General features: G+C 55.8%; 1 protein-coding gene across 1 annotated transcript in view; it reads left to right on the forward strand.

Moving 5' to 3' along the window:
• Positions 1-1,476: 1,476 nt before the first annotated feature.
• The window catches only part of tmem135 (transmembrane protein 135), a gene marked incomplete at its 5' end in the record, with an annotated part of 36,012 nt that continues 23,620 nt past the window's right edge, over positions 1,477-13,868 (forward strand). The window contains 5 exons of the mRNA XM_084190873.1: positions 1,477-1,488; positions 1,604-1,731; positions 1,967-2,059; positions 12,377-12,410; positions 13,207-13,272. Of these exons, the coding sequence (XP_084046999.1) occupies positions 1,477-1,488; positions 1,604-1,731; positions 1,967-2,059; positions 12,377-12,410; positions 13,207-13,272 (333 nt within the window). The remainder of the gene's footprint in view (positions 1,489-1,603; positions 1,732-1,966; positions 2,060-12,376; positions 12,411-13,206; positions 13,273-13,868) is intronic.

A 13,868-nucleotide genomic window follows, 5' to 3' on the forward strand; every position in this document is an offset into this window, starting at 1 on the left:
TAGAAAGTACACTACAGTACACTACAGTAGAAAGTACACTACAGTACACTACAGTAGAAAGTACACTACAGTAGAAAGTACACTACAGTACACTACAGTAGAAAGTACACTACAGTACACTACAGTAGAAAGTACACTACAGTAGAAAGTACACTACAGTACACTACAGTAGAAAGTACACTACAGTACACTACAGTAGAAAGTACACTACAGTACACTACAGTAGAAAGTACACTACAGTAGAAAGTACACTACAGTAGAAAGTACACTACAGTAGAAAGTACACTACAGTACACTACAGTAGAAAGTACACTACAGTACACTACAGTAGAAAGTACAATATGGTACACTACAGTAGCAAGTACACTACAGTAGCAAGTACACTACAGTACACTACAGTAGAAAGTACACTACAGTACACTACAGTAGAAAGTACACTACAGTACACTACAGTAGAAAGTACACTACAGTAGAAAGTACACTACAGTACACTACAGTAGAAAGTACACTACAGTAGAAAGTACACTACAGTACACTACAGTAGAAAGTACACTACAGTAGAAAGTACACTACAGTAGAAAGTACACTACAGTACACTACAGTAGAAAGTACACTACAGTACACTACAGTACTGTATACTACACCACAGGAGCAAGTACACTACAGGAGCAAGTACACTACAGGAGCAAGTACACTACACTACAGTTAACTAAGAGGCTTATACTACTAGGCACCAGCTGTCATTCAGCCTGTCTGTCTGTCTGTCTGTCTGTCTGTCTGTCTGTCTGTCTGTCTGTCTGTCTGTCTGTCTGTCTGTCTGTCTGTCTGTCTGTCTGTCTCTGACTCCTCTATCTGTTCTCCCGTTCTCTCTAGGAGGCCATCTCTTCCTTGCCCCTCTACCTGTTCTCCCATTCTCTCTAGGAGGCCATCTCTTCCTTGCCCCTCTATCTGTCCCTCTGTTCTCCCGTTCTCTCTAGGAGGCCATCTCTTCCTTGCCCCTCTATCTGTCCCTCTGTTCTCCCATTCTCTCTAGGAGGCCATCTCTTCCTTGCCCCTCTATCTGTCCCTCTGTTCTCCCATTCTCTCTAGGAGGCCATCTCTTCCTTGCTCCTCTATCTGTCCCTCTGTTCTCCCATTCTCTCTAGGAGGCCATCTCTTCCTTGCCCCTCTATCTGTCCCTCTGTTCTCCCATTCTCTCTAGGAGGCCATCTCTTCCTTGCCCCTCTATCTGTCCCTCTGTTCTCCCATTCTCTCTAGGAGGCCATCTCTTCCTTGCTCCTCTATCTGTTCTCCCATTCTCTCTAGGAGGCCATCTCTTCCTTGCCCCTCTATCTGTCCCTCTGTTCTCCCATTCTCTCTAGGAGGCCATCTCTTCCTTGCCCCTCTATCTGTCCCTCTCTCCTGTTTAGTGTGTGACATTGTAATTATCTGTGGGTCAAGTGTTTTGTCTCAGATGAATGATACTGTGTTCTGAACATGGACAGTAAGGTTAGTTTAGACTGCTCCTACGATTGTTTGCATTTGTGTAACTTTATGTTCACTTCTAGAGCTTATCGTGTGTGTGTGTGTGTGTGTGTGTGTGTGTGTGTCTGGCTGTGTGTAGATAGCAGCCATCTTGCGGAGGAGGAAGAAGGAGTATTATCTGAAAAGACTCCTCCCTGAGATCCTCCAGTCTACCTCCTTCCTTACTGCTAATGGAGGACTCTACATTGCCTTCTTCTGCATCCTCAGGTAACACACACACGCACGCACACACACACACGCACGCACGCACACACACACACACACACACACACACTCTCTGACCTTGAGTGGCCTGACCTGATGGCCCATCAGCCAATCAGAAGGCTGGGAACAGTCTCTCCTCTATCCCGGTGGGGTGAAGTCCATAGCGACTAGGTGATACCAGGCAGGGTCAGATAAGAGTCGAGATAAACATTGTGATGTTGTTTGGTGTGTGTGTTAGGAGACTGCTGGGTGGGTTCACCTCCTGGTCTGCTGGGTTCGGAGCAGCTCTACCTGCCTCTTACATCTCTATCCTCATGGAACGCAAGAGCAGGTAACCCCTCTCCCCTCTCTCCCCTCTTTTCTCCTCCCCTCTCCCTTCTTTTCTCCTCCCCTCTCCCCTCGTTTCTCCTCTCCTCTCCTTGCCGCTCTTTTCTCCTCTCCCCTCTTTTCTCCTCCCCTCTCCTCTCCCCCCGTTTCTCCTCTCCCCTATTTCCTCCTCCCCTCCCCTCTCCCCTCGTTTCTCCTCCCCTCTCCCCTCGTTTCTCCTCCCCTCTCCCCTCGTTTCTCCTCCCCTCTCCCCTCATTTCTCCTCCCCTCTCCCCTCGTTTCTCCTCCCCCTCCCCTCGTTTCTCTTCCCCCTCCACTCATTTCTCCTCTCCCCTCTTTTCTCCTCCCCTCTCCTCTCCCCCCGTTTCTCCTCTCCCCTATTTCCTCCTCCCCTCCCCTCTCCCCTCGTTTCTCCTCCCCTCTCACCTCGTTTCTCCTCCCCTCTCCCCTCGTTTCTCCTCCCCTCTCCCCTCGTTTCTCCTCCCCTCTCCCCTCGTTTCTCCTCTCCTCTCTCCTCTTTTCTCCTCCCCTCTCACCTCGTTTCTCCTCCCCTCTCCCCTCGTTTCTCCTCCCCTCTCCCCTCGTTTCTCCTCTCCTCTCTCCTCTTTTCTCCTCTCCCCTCTTTTCTCCTCCCCTCTCCCCTCTTTTCTCCTCTCCTCTCTCCTCTTTTCTCCTCTCCTCTCTCCTCTTTTCTCCTCCCCTCTCCCCTCTTTTCCCTCCCCTCTCCCCTCGTTTCTCCTCCCCTCTTCCCTCTTTTCTCCTCCCCACTCCCTTCTTTTCTCCTCCCCTCTCCCCTCGTTTCTCCTCTCCTCCTCCTCTCTCCTCTTTCCCCCTCTCATCTTTTCTCCTCTCCTCCTCCTCTCTCCTCTTTCCCCCTCTCCTCTTTTCTCCTCTCCCCCTCTCCTCTTTCCCCCTCTCCTCTTTTCTCCTCTCCTCTCCCCTCTTTTCTCCTCCCCTCTCCCCTCTTTTCTCCTCCCCTCTCCCCTCTTTTCTCCTCCCCACTCCCCTCTTTTCTCCTCCCCTCTCCTCTCTTTTCTCCTCCCTTCTCCCCTCTTTTCTCCTCCCCTCTCCTCTCCCCTCGTTTCTCCTCCCCTCTCCCCTCTTCTCCTCTCCCCTCGTTTCTCCTCTCCCCTCGTTTCTCCTCTCCCCTCGTTTCTCCTCTCCCCTCGTTTCTCCTCTCCCCTCGTTTCTCCTCTCCTCTCCCCTCTTTACTCCTCTCCTCTCTTTTCTCCCCTCTTTTCTCCTCCCCTCTTCCTCTCCCCTCTTTTCTCCTCTCCCCTTGTTTCTCTTCTCCTCTCCCCTCTTTTCTCCTCCCTTCTCCCCTCGTTTCTCCTCCCCTCTCCCCTCGTTTCTCCTCCCCCTCCCCTCGTTTCTCCTACCCTCCCCCCTCCCCTCGTTTCTCCTTCCCCCTCCCCTCGTTTCTCCTTCCCTCTCCCCTCGTTTCTCCCCCTCCCCTCGTTTCTCCCCCCCTCCCCTCTCCTCTCCCCTCTTTTCTCCTACCCTCTCCTCTCCCCTCTTTTCTCCTCCCCTCTTTTCTCCTCCCCTCTCCTCCCCCCTCTTTTCTCCTCTCCCCTCGTTTCTCCTCTCCCCTCTTTTCTCCTCTCCTCTCCTCTCCCCTCTTTTCTCCTCTCCTCTTTTCTCCTCCCCTCTCCCCTCTTTTCTCCTCTCCTCCCCCTCTCCTCTCTCCTCTTTCCCCCTCTCCTCTTTTCTCCTCTCCTCTCCCATCTTTTCTCCTCCCCTCTCCCCTCTTTTCTCCTCCCCTTTCCCCTCTTTTCTCCTCCCCTCTCCCCTCTTTTCTCCTCCCCTCTCCCCTCTTTTCTCCTCTCCCCTCGTTTCTCCTCTCCCCTCTTTTCTCCTCCCCTCTCCCCTCATTTCTCCTCTCCTCCCCCTCTCCTCTTTTCTCCTCTCCTCTCCCCTCTTTTCTCCTCCCCTCTTTTCTCCTCTCCCCTCTTTTATCCTCTCCCCTCTTTTCTCATCTCCCCTCGTTTCTCCTCCCCTCGTTTCTCCTCTCCTCTCCCCTCTTTTCTCCTCCCCTCTCCTCTCTTTTCATCTCCCTTCTCCCCTCTTTTCTCTTCCCCTCTCCTCTCCCCTCGTTTCTCCTCCCTTCTCCCCTCTTTTCTCCTCCCCTCTCCCCTCTTTTCTCCTCTCCTCTCCTCTCCTCTCCCCACCCTCTCCTCTCCTCTCCTCCCCTCTCCCCTCTTTTCTCCTCTCCTCTCTCCTCTTTTCTCCTCTCCTCTCTCCTCTTTTCTCCTCCCCTCTCCCCTCTTTTCCCTCCCCTCTCCCCTCGTTTCTCCTCCCCTCTTCCCTCTTTTCTCCTCCCCACTCCCTTCTTTTCTCCTCCCCTCTCCCCTCGTTTCTCCTCTCCTCCTCCTCTCTCCTCTTTCCCCCTCTCATCTTTTCTCCTCTCCTCCTCCTCTCTCCTCTTTCCCCCTCTCCTCTTTTCTCCTCTCCCCCTCTCCTCTTTCCCCCTCTCCTCTTTTCTCCTCTCCTCTCCCCTCTTTTCTCCTCCCCTCTCCCCTCTTTTCTCCTCCCCTCTCCCCTCTTTTCTCCTCCCCACTCCCCTCTTTTCTCCTCCCCTCTCCTCTCTTTTCTCCTCCCTTCTCCCCTCTTTTCTCCTCCCCTCTCCTCTCCCCTCGTTTCTCCTCCCCTCTCCCCTCTTCTCCTCTCCCCTCGTTTCTCCTCTCCCCTCGTTTCTCCTCTCCCCTCGTTTCTCCTCTCCCCTCGTTTCTCCTCTCCCCTCGTTTCTCCTCTCCTCTCCCCTCTTTACTCCTCTCCTCTCTTTTCTCCCCTCTTTTCTCCTCCCCTCTTCCTCTCCCCTCTTTTCTCCTCTCCCCTTGTTTCTCTTCTCCTCTCCCCTCTTTTCTCCTCCCTTCTCCCCTCGTTTCTCCTCCCCTCTCCCCTCGTTTCTCCTCCCCCTCCCCTCGTTTCTCCTACCCTCCCCCCTCCCCTCGTTTCTCCTTCCCCCTCCCCTCGTTTCTCCTTCCCTCTCCCCTCGTTTCTCCCCCTCCCCTCGTTTCTCCCCCCCTCCCCTCTCCTCTCCCCTCTTTTCTCCTACCCTCTCCTCTCCCCTCTTTTCTCCTCCCCTCTTTTCTCCTCCCCTCTCCTCCCCCCTCTTTTCTCCTCTCCCCTCGTTTCTCCTCTCCCCTCTTTTCTCCTCTCCTCTCCTCTCCCCTCTTTTCTCCTCTCCTCTTTTCTCCTCCCCTCTCCCCTCTTTTCTCCTCTCCTCCCCCTCTCCTCTCTCCTCTTTCCCCCTCTCCTCTTTTCTCCTCTCCTCTCCCATCTTTTCTCCTCCCCTCTCCCCTCTTTTCTCCTCCCCTTTCCCCTCTTTTCTCCTCCCCTCTCCCCTCTTTTCTCCTCCCCTCTCCCCTCTTTTCTCCTCTCCCCTCGTTTCTCCTCTCCCCTCTTTTCTCCTCCCCTCTCCCCTCATTTCTCCTCTCCTCCCCCTCTCCTCTTTTCTCCTCTCCTCTCCCCTCTTTTCTCCTCCCCTCTTTTCTCCTCTCCCCTCTTTTATCCTCTCCCCTCTTTTCTCATCTCCCCTCGTTTCTCCTCCCCTCGTTTCTCCTCTCCTCTCCCCTCTTTTCTCCTCCCCTCTCCTCTCTTTTCATCTCCCTTCTCCCCTCTTTTCTCTTCCCCTCTCCTCTCCCCTCGTTTCTCCTCCCTTCTCCCCTCTTTTCTCCTCCCCTCTCCCCTCTTTTCTCCTCTCCTCTCCTCTCCTCTCCCCACCCTCTCCTCTCCTCTCCTCCCCTCTCCCCTCTTTTCTCCTTCCCTCTTCCTCTCCCCTCTTTTCTCCTTCCCTCTTCCTCTCCCCTCGTTTCTCCTCCCCTCGTTTCTCCTCCCCCTCCCCTCATTTCTCCTCCCCTCCCCCCTCCCCTCGTTTCTCCTTCCCCCTCCCCTCATTTCTCCTTCCCCCTCCCCTCGTTTCTCCTTCCCCCTCCCCTCGTTTCTCCCCCCCTCCCCTCTTTTCTCCTCCCCTCTCCTCTCCCCTCTTTTCTCCTCTCCCCTTGTTTCTCTTCTCCTCTCCCCTATTTTCTCCTCCCTTCTCCCCTCGTTTCTCCTCCCCTCTCCTCTCCCCTCTTTTCTCCTACCCTCTTTTCTCCTCCCCTCTTTTCTCCTCCCCTCTCCTCCCCCCTCTTTTCTCCTCTCCCCTCGTTTCTCCTCTCCCCTCTTTTCTCCTCTCCTCTCCCTTCTTTTCTCCTCTCCTCTTTTCTCCTCCCCTCTCCCCTCTTTTCTCCTCCCCTCTCCCCTCTTTTCTCCTCCCCTCTCCCCTCTTTTCTCCTCTCCCCTCGTTTCTCCTCTCCCCTCTTTTCTCCTATCCTCTCTCCTCTTTTCTCCTCCCCTCTCCCCTCGTTTCTCCTCTCCTCCCCCTCTCCTCTTTTCTCCTCTCCTCTCCCCTCTTTTCTCCTCCCCTCTTTTCTCCTCTCCCCTCTTTTATCCTCTCCCCTCTTTTCTCATCTCCCCTCGTTTCTCCTCCCCTCTCCCCTCGTTTCTCCTCTCCTCTCCCCTCTTTTCTCCTCCCCTCTCCTCTCTTTTCATCTCCCTTCTCCCCTCTTTTCTCTTCCCCTCTCCTCTCCCCTCGTTTCTCCTCCCTTCTCCCCTCTTTTCTCCTCCCCTCTCCCCTCTTTTCTCCTCCCCTCTCCTCTCCCCTCGTTTCTCCTCTCCTCTCCTCTCCTCTCCTCTCCCCACCCTCTCCTCTCCTCTCCTCTCCTCTCCATCTCTTCTCCTCCCCTCTCCCCTCTTTTCTCCTCTCCTCTCCTCTCCTCTCCTCTCCTCTCCTCTCCTCTCCTCTCCTCTCCTCTCCCCACCCTCTCCTCTCCTCCCCTCTCCTCTCCATCTCTTCTCCTCCCCTCTCCCCTCTTTTCTCCTTCCCTCTTCCTCTCCCCTCTTTTCTCCTCCCTTCTCCCCTCGTTTCTCCTCCCCTCGTTTCTCCTCCCCCCCCTCGTTTCTCCTCCCCTCCCCCCTCCCCTCGTTTCTCCTTCCCCCTCCCCTCATTTCTCCTTCCCCCTCCCCTCGTTTTTCCTTCCCCCTCCCCTCGTTTCTCCTTCCCCCTCCCCTCTTTTCTCCTCCCCTCTCCTCTCCCCTCTTTTCTCCTCCCCTCTCCTCTCCCCTCTTTTCTCCTCTCCTCTCCCCTCTTTTCTCCTACCCTCTTTTCTCCTCTCCCCTCTGTTCTCCTCCCCTCTCCCCTCTTTTCTCCTCCCCTCTCCTCTCTTTTCTCCTCCCCTCTCCCCTCGTTTCTCCTCCCTTCTCCCCTCTTTTCTCCTCTCCCCTCGTTTCTCCTCTCTCCTCTCCCCTCTTTTCTCCTCCCCTCTCCCCTCGTTTCTCCTCCCCTCTCCCCTCGTTTCTCCTCCCTTCTCCCCTCTTTTCACCTCCCCTCTTTTCTCCTCTCTCCTCGTTTCTCCACTCCCCTCTTTTCTCCTCCCCTCTTTTCTCCTCCCCTCTCCCCTCTTTTCTCCTCCCCTCTCCTCTCCCCTCTTTTCTCCTCTCCCCTCGATTCTCCTCTCCCCTCGTTTCTCCTCCCTTCTCCCCTCTTTTCTCCTCCCCTCTCCTCTCCCCTCGTCTCTCCTCTCCCCTCTTTTCTCCTCCCCTCTCCTCTCCCCTCGTTTCTCCTTCCCCCTCCCCTCGTTTCTCCTTCCCCCTCCCCTCGTTTCTCCTCCCCTCCCCTCGTTTCTCCTCCCCTCTCCTCTCCCCTCGTTTCTCCTCCCCTCTCCTCTCCCCTGGTTTCTCCTCCCCTCTCCTCTCCCCTCTTTTCTCCTCCCCTCTCCTCTCCCCTCTTTTCTCCTACCCTCTTTTCTCCTCTCCCCTCTTTTCTCCTCCCCTCTCCCCTCTTTTCTCCTCTCCCCTCATTTCTCCTCCCCCTCTCCTCTTTCCCCCTCTCCTCTTTTCTCCTCTCCTCTCCCCTCTTTTCTCCTCCCCTCTCTCCTCTTTTCTCCTCCCCTCTTTTCTCCTCTCCCCTCGTTTCTCCTCCCCTCTCACCTCGTTTCTCCTCCCCTCTCCCCTCGTCTCTCCTCTCCTCTCCCTTGTCTCTCCTCTCCCCTCTTTTCTCCTCCCCTCTCCTCTCCCCTCGTTTCTCCTTCCCCCTCCCCTCGTTTCTCCTTCCCCCTCCCCTCTTTTCTCCTCCCCTCCCCTCTCCCCTCTCTCCTCTCCCCTCGTTTCTCCTCTCTCCTCTCCCCTCTTTTCTCCTCCTTCTCCCCTCGTTTCTCCTCCCTTCTCCCCTATTTTCTCCTCCCCTCTTTTCTCCTCTCTCCTCATTTCTCCTCTCCACTCTTTTCTCCTCCCCTCTCCTCTCCCCTCGATTCTCCTCTCCCCTCTTTTCTCCTCCCCTCACCCCTCGTTTCTCCTCCCTTCTCCCCTCTTTTCTCCTCCCCTCTCCTCTCCCCTCTTTTCTCCTCCCCTCTCCTCTCTTTTCTCCTCCCCTCTCCTCTCTTTTCTCCTCCCCTCTCCTCTCTTTTCTCCTCCCCTCTCCCCTCTTTTCTCCTCCCCTCTCCTCTCTTTTCTCCTCCCCTCTCCTCTCTTTTCTCCTCCCCTCTCCTCTCTTTTCTCCTCCCCTCTCCCCTCTTTTCTCCTTCCCTCTTCCTCTCCCCTCTTTTCTCCTCTCCCCTTGTTTCTCCTCTCCTCTCCCCTCTTTTCTCCTCCCCTCACCCCTCGTTTCTCCTCCCTTCTCCCCTATTTTCTCCTCCCCTCTCCTCTCCCCTCGTTTCTCCTTCCCCCTCCCCTCGTTTCTCCCCCCCTCCCCTCTTTTCTCCTCCCCTCTCCTCTCCCCTCTTTTCTCCTCCCCTCTCCTCTCCCCTCTTTTCTCCTACCCTCTTTTCTCCTCTCCCCTCTTTTCTCCTCCCCTCTCCCCTCTTTTCTCCTCTCCTCTCCCCTCATTTCTCCTCCCCCTCTCCTCTTTCCCCCTCTCCTCTTTTCTCCTCTCCTCTCCCCTCTTTTCTCCTCCCCTCTCCCCTCTTTTCTCCTCCCCTCTTTTCTCCTCCCCTCTTTTCTCCTCTCCCCTCGTTTCTCCTCCCCTCTCACCTCGTTTCTCCTCCCCTCTCCCCTCGTCTCTCCTCTCCCCTCGTCTCTCCTCTCCCCTCTTTTCTCCTCCCCTCTCCTCTCCCCTTGTTTCTCCTTCCCCCTCCCCTCGTTTCTCCTTCCCCCTCCCCTCGTTTCTCCCCCCCTCCCCTCTTTTCTCCTCCCCTCCCCTCTCCCCTCTCTCCTCTCCCCTCGTTTCTCCTCTCTCCTCTCCCCTCTTTTCTCCTCTCTCCTCTCCCCTCTTTTCTCCTCTCTCCTCTCCCCTCTTTTCTCCTCCCTTCTCCCCTCGTTTCTCCTCCCTTCTCCCCTATTTTCTCCTCCCCTCTTTTCTCCTCTCTCCTCGTTTCTCCTCTCCCCTCTTTTCTCCTCCCCTCTCCTCTCCCCTCTTTTCTCCTCCCCTCACCCCTCGTTTCTCCTCCCTTCTCCCCTCTTTTCTCCTCCCCTCTCCTCTCCCCTCTTTTCTACTCCCCTCTCCCCTCTTTTCTCCTCCCCTTTCCTCTCTTTTCTCCTCCCCTCTCCTCTCTTTTCTCCTCCCCTCTCCTCTCTTTTCTCCTCCCCTCTCCTCTCTTTTCTCCTCCCCTCTCCTCTCTTTTCTCCTCCCCTCTCCCCTCTTTTCTCCTTCCCTCTTCCTCTCCCCTCTTTTCTCCTCTCCCCTTGTTTCTCCTCTCCTCTCCCCTCTTTTCTCCTCCCCTCACCCCTCGTTTCTCCTCCCTTCTCCCCTATTTTCTCCTCCCCTCTCCTCTCCCCTCTTTTCTCCTTCCCCCTCCCCTCGTTTCTCCTCCCCCCTCCCCTCGTTTCTCCTTCCTCTCTCCCCTCGTTTCTCCCCCCCTCCCCTCTTTTCTCCTCCCCTCTCCTCTCCCCTCTTTTCTCCTCTCCTCTCCCCTCTTTTCTCCTCCCCTCTCCCCTCTTTTCTCCTCTCCCCTCATTTCTCCTCCCCCTCTCTCCTCTTCCCCCTCTCCTCTTTTCTCCTCTCCTCTCCCCTCTTTTCTCCTCCCCTCTCCCCTCTTTTCTCCTCCCCTCTTTTCTCCTCCCCTCTTTTCTCCTCCCCTCTTTTCTCCTCTCCCCTCGTTTCTCCTCCCCTCTCACCTCGTTTCTCCTCCCCTCTCCCCTCGTTTCTCCTCTCCTCTCCCCTCGTTTCTCCTCCCCTCTCCTCTCCCCTCTTTTCTCCTCCCCTCTCCTCTCCCCTCTTTTCTCCTACCCTCTCCTCTCCCCTCTTTTCTCCTACCCTCTTTTCTCCTCTCCCCTCTGTTCTCCTCCCCTCTTTTCTCCTCCCCTCTCCCCTCGTTTCTCCTCTCTCCTCTCCCCTCTTTTCTCCTCTCCCCTCGATTCTCCTCTCCCCTCTTTTCTCCTCCCCTCTTCCTCTCCCCTCTTTTCTCCTTCCTTCTCCCCTCGTTTCTCCTCCCCTCGTTTCTCCTCCCCCCTCCCCTCGTTTCTCCCCCCTCCCCTCTTTTCTCCTCCCCTCTCCTCTCCCCTCTATTCTCCTCTCCTCTCCCCTCTTTTCTCCTCTCCTCTCCCCTCTTTTCTCCTCCCCTCTCCCCTCTTTTCTCCTCCCCTCTCCCCTCTTTTCTCCTCTCCCCTCATTTCTCCTCCCCCTCTCCTCTTTCCCCCGCTCCTCTTTTCTCCTCTCCTCTCCCCTCTTTTCTCCTCCCCTCTCCCCTCTTTTCTCCTCCCCTCTTTTCTCCTCCCCCCTCGTTTCTCCTCCCCTCTCACCTCGTTTCTCCTCCCCTCTCCCCTCGTCTCTCCTCTCCCCCCGTTTCTCCTCTCCCCTATTTCCTCCTCCCCTCCCCTCTCCCCTCGTTTCTCCACTCCTCTCCCCTCGTCTCTCCTCTCCCCTCTTTTCTCCTCCCCTCTCCTCTCCCCTCGTTTCTCCTCCCTTCTCCCCTATTTTCTCCTCCCCTCTCCCCTCGTTTCTCCTTCCCTCTTCCTCTCCCCTCTTTTCTCCTCTCCCTTCTTTTCTCCTCCCCCCTCCCCTCGTTTCTCCTCCCCCTCCCCTCGTTTCTCCTCCCCCTCCCCTCGTTTCTCCTACCCCTCCCCTCTTTGCTCCTCTTGTCTCCTCCCCTCTCCCCTCTTTTCTCCTCTCCTCTCCCCTCTTTTCTCCTCTCCTCTCCCCTCTTTTCTCCTCTCCTCTCTTTTCTCCTCTCTTCCCCTCTCCTCTCCCCTCTTTTCTCCTCCCCTCTTTTCTCCTCCCCTCTCCTCTCCCCTCTTTTCTCCTCTCACCTCGTTTCTCCTCCCCTCCTCCCCTCTCCCTTCTCCCCTCTTTTCTCCTCCCCTCTCCTCTCCCCTCTTTTCTCCTCTCCCCTCTTTTCTCCTCTCCCCTCGTTTCTCCTCTCCTCTCCCCTTTTTTCTCCTCTCCTCTCCTCCCCCTCTCCTCTCTCCTCTTTCCCCTCTCCTCTCCCCTCTTTTCTCCTCCCATCTCCCCTTTTTTCTCCTCCCCTCTCCTCTCCCCTCTTTTCTCCTCTCCCCTCGTTTCTCCTCTCCTCCCCCCTATTTTCTCCTCCCCTCTCCTCTCTTTTCTCCTCCCTTCTCCCCTCTTTTCTCCTCCCCTCCCCTCTCCCCTCGTTTCTCCTCTCCCCTCTTTTCTCCTCCCCTCTCCCCTCGTTTCTCCTCCCTTCTCCCCTCTTTTCTCCTCCCCTCTCCTCTCCCCTCGTTTCTCCTCCCCTCTCCCCTCTTTTCTCCTCCCCTCTCCCCTCTTTTCTCCTTCCCTCTTCCTCTCCCCTCTTTTCTCCTCCCTCTTCCTCTCCCCTCTTTTCTCCTCCCTTCTCCCCTCGTTTCTCCTCCCCTCTTTTCTCCTCCCCCTCCCCTCGTTTCTCCTTCCCCTCCCCTCGTTTCTCCTTCCCCTCCCCTCGTTTCTCCCCCTCTCCCCTCTTTTCTCCTACCCTCTTTTCTCCTCTCTCCTCTTTTCTCCTCTCCCCTCTTTTCTCCTCTCCCCTCTTTTCTCCTCTCCTCTCTTTTATCCTCCCCTCTCCTCTTTTCTCCTCTCCTCTTTTCTCCTCTCCCCTCTTTTCTCCTCTCCCCTCTTTTCTCCTCTCCTCTCTTTTATCCTCCCCTCTCCTCTTTTCTCCTCTCCTCTCCTCTTGTCTCCTCTTTTCTCCTCTCCTCTCCCCTCTTTTCTCCTCTCCTCTCTTTTCTCCTCTCTTCTCTCCTCTCTTCTCTTCTCCTCTCCTCCCCTCTCCTCTCCCCTCTTTTCTCCTCTCCTCTCCTCTCCCCTCTTTTCTCCTCTCCTCTTGTCTCCTCTCCTCTCTCCTCCTCTCTCCTCCCCTGTTTTCTGTCTTCTCTACTCAGGTTTAATCAGCTTTTTAAAATGTCTTTCCTATAGGAGAGGTCTGCTGACGATCTACATGGCCAACCTGGTAAGAGACTCTCTACCTGTTACTACCATGCTGTTACTCTGAGATCATATGATGCGAATGTAGCCAGACGGGCAGACAGACGGGCAGACAGACGGGCAGACAGACGGGCAGACAGACGGGCAGACAGACGGACAGACGGATGGACGGACAGACGGATGGACGGACAGACGGATGGACATGCAGATGGACAGACAGACAGGCGACCAGACAGACAGACGGGCGACCAGACAGACAGACGGGCGACCAGACAGACAGACGGGCGACCAGACAGACAGACGGACGACCAGACAGACAGACGGGCGACCAGACAGACAGACAGACGGGCGACCAGACAGACAGACAGACGGGCGACCAGACAGACAGACAGACGGGCGACCAGACAGACAGACGGGCGACCAGACAGACAGACAGACGGGCGACCAGACAGACAGACAGACAGACGGGCGACCAGACAGACAGACAGACAGACGGGCGACCAGACAGACAGACAGACAGACAGACGGGCGACCAGACAGACAGACAGACAGACGGGCGACCAGACAGACAGACAGACAGACGGGCGACCAGACAGACAGACAGACAGACGGGCGACTAGACAGACAGACAGACGGGCGACCAGACAGACGGGCGACCAGACAGACGGGCGACCAGACAGACAGACAACCAGACAGACAGACAGACGGGCGACCAGACAGACAGACAGACGACCAGACAGACAGACGGGCGACCAGACAGACAGACAGACAGACGGACAGACATGTGAATAACCATTGTTTGTGTGTGTTTGGTTTCCTAGGCGACAGAGACCTTGTTCCGTATGGCCGTCACACGAGGCATCGTCAACCCCCTCAAACACGGGGAGGTAGGATGATTGGGGGGATGGAGGGGGGAGGGATGGAGTTTGAGGTTGGAAAGTATGAGGGATGTGTTATTCATTTAATATAATCTCACCCTCCTCTCTCTCTCTCTGTCTCTGTCTCTCACCCTCCTCTCTCTCTCTGTGTCTCTGTCTCTCACCCTCCTCTCTCTCTCTGTGTCTCTGTCTCTCACCCTCCTCTGTGTCTCTGTCTCTCACCCTCCTCTCTCTCTCTGTGTCTCTGTCTCTCACCCTCCTCTCTCTCTCTGTGTCTCTGTCTCTCACCCTCCTCTCTGTCTCTGTCTCTCACCCTCCTCTCTCTCTCTCTGTCTCTGTCTCTCACCCTCCTCTCTCTCTCTGTGTCTCTGTCTCTCACCCTCCTCTCTGTCTCTGTCTCTCACCCTCCTCTCTCTCTGTCTGTCTCTGACCCTCCTCTCTCTCTCTGTGTCTCTGTCTCTCACCCTCCTCTCTCTCTCTGTCTCTCACCCTCCTCTCTCTCTCTCTCTGTCTCTCACCCTCCTCTCTGTCTCTGTCTCTCACCCTCCTCTCTCTCTCTGTCTCTGTCTCTCACCCTCCTCTCTCTCTCTCTGTCTCTGTCTCTC

This window comes from Coregonus lavaretus (genome assembly GCF_964263955.1).
Source record: "Coregonus lavaretus genome assembly, contig: HAP1_SCAFFOLD_4841, whole genome shotgun sequence".
Lineage (NCBI taxonomy): Eukaryota > Metazoa > Chordata > Actinopteri > Salmoniformes > Salmonidae > Coregonus > Coregonus lavaretus.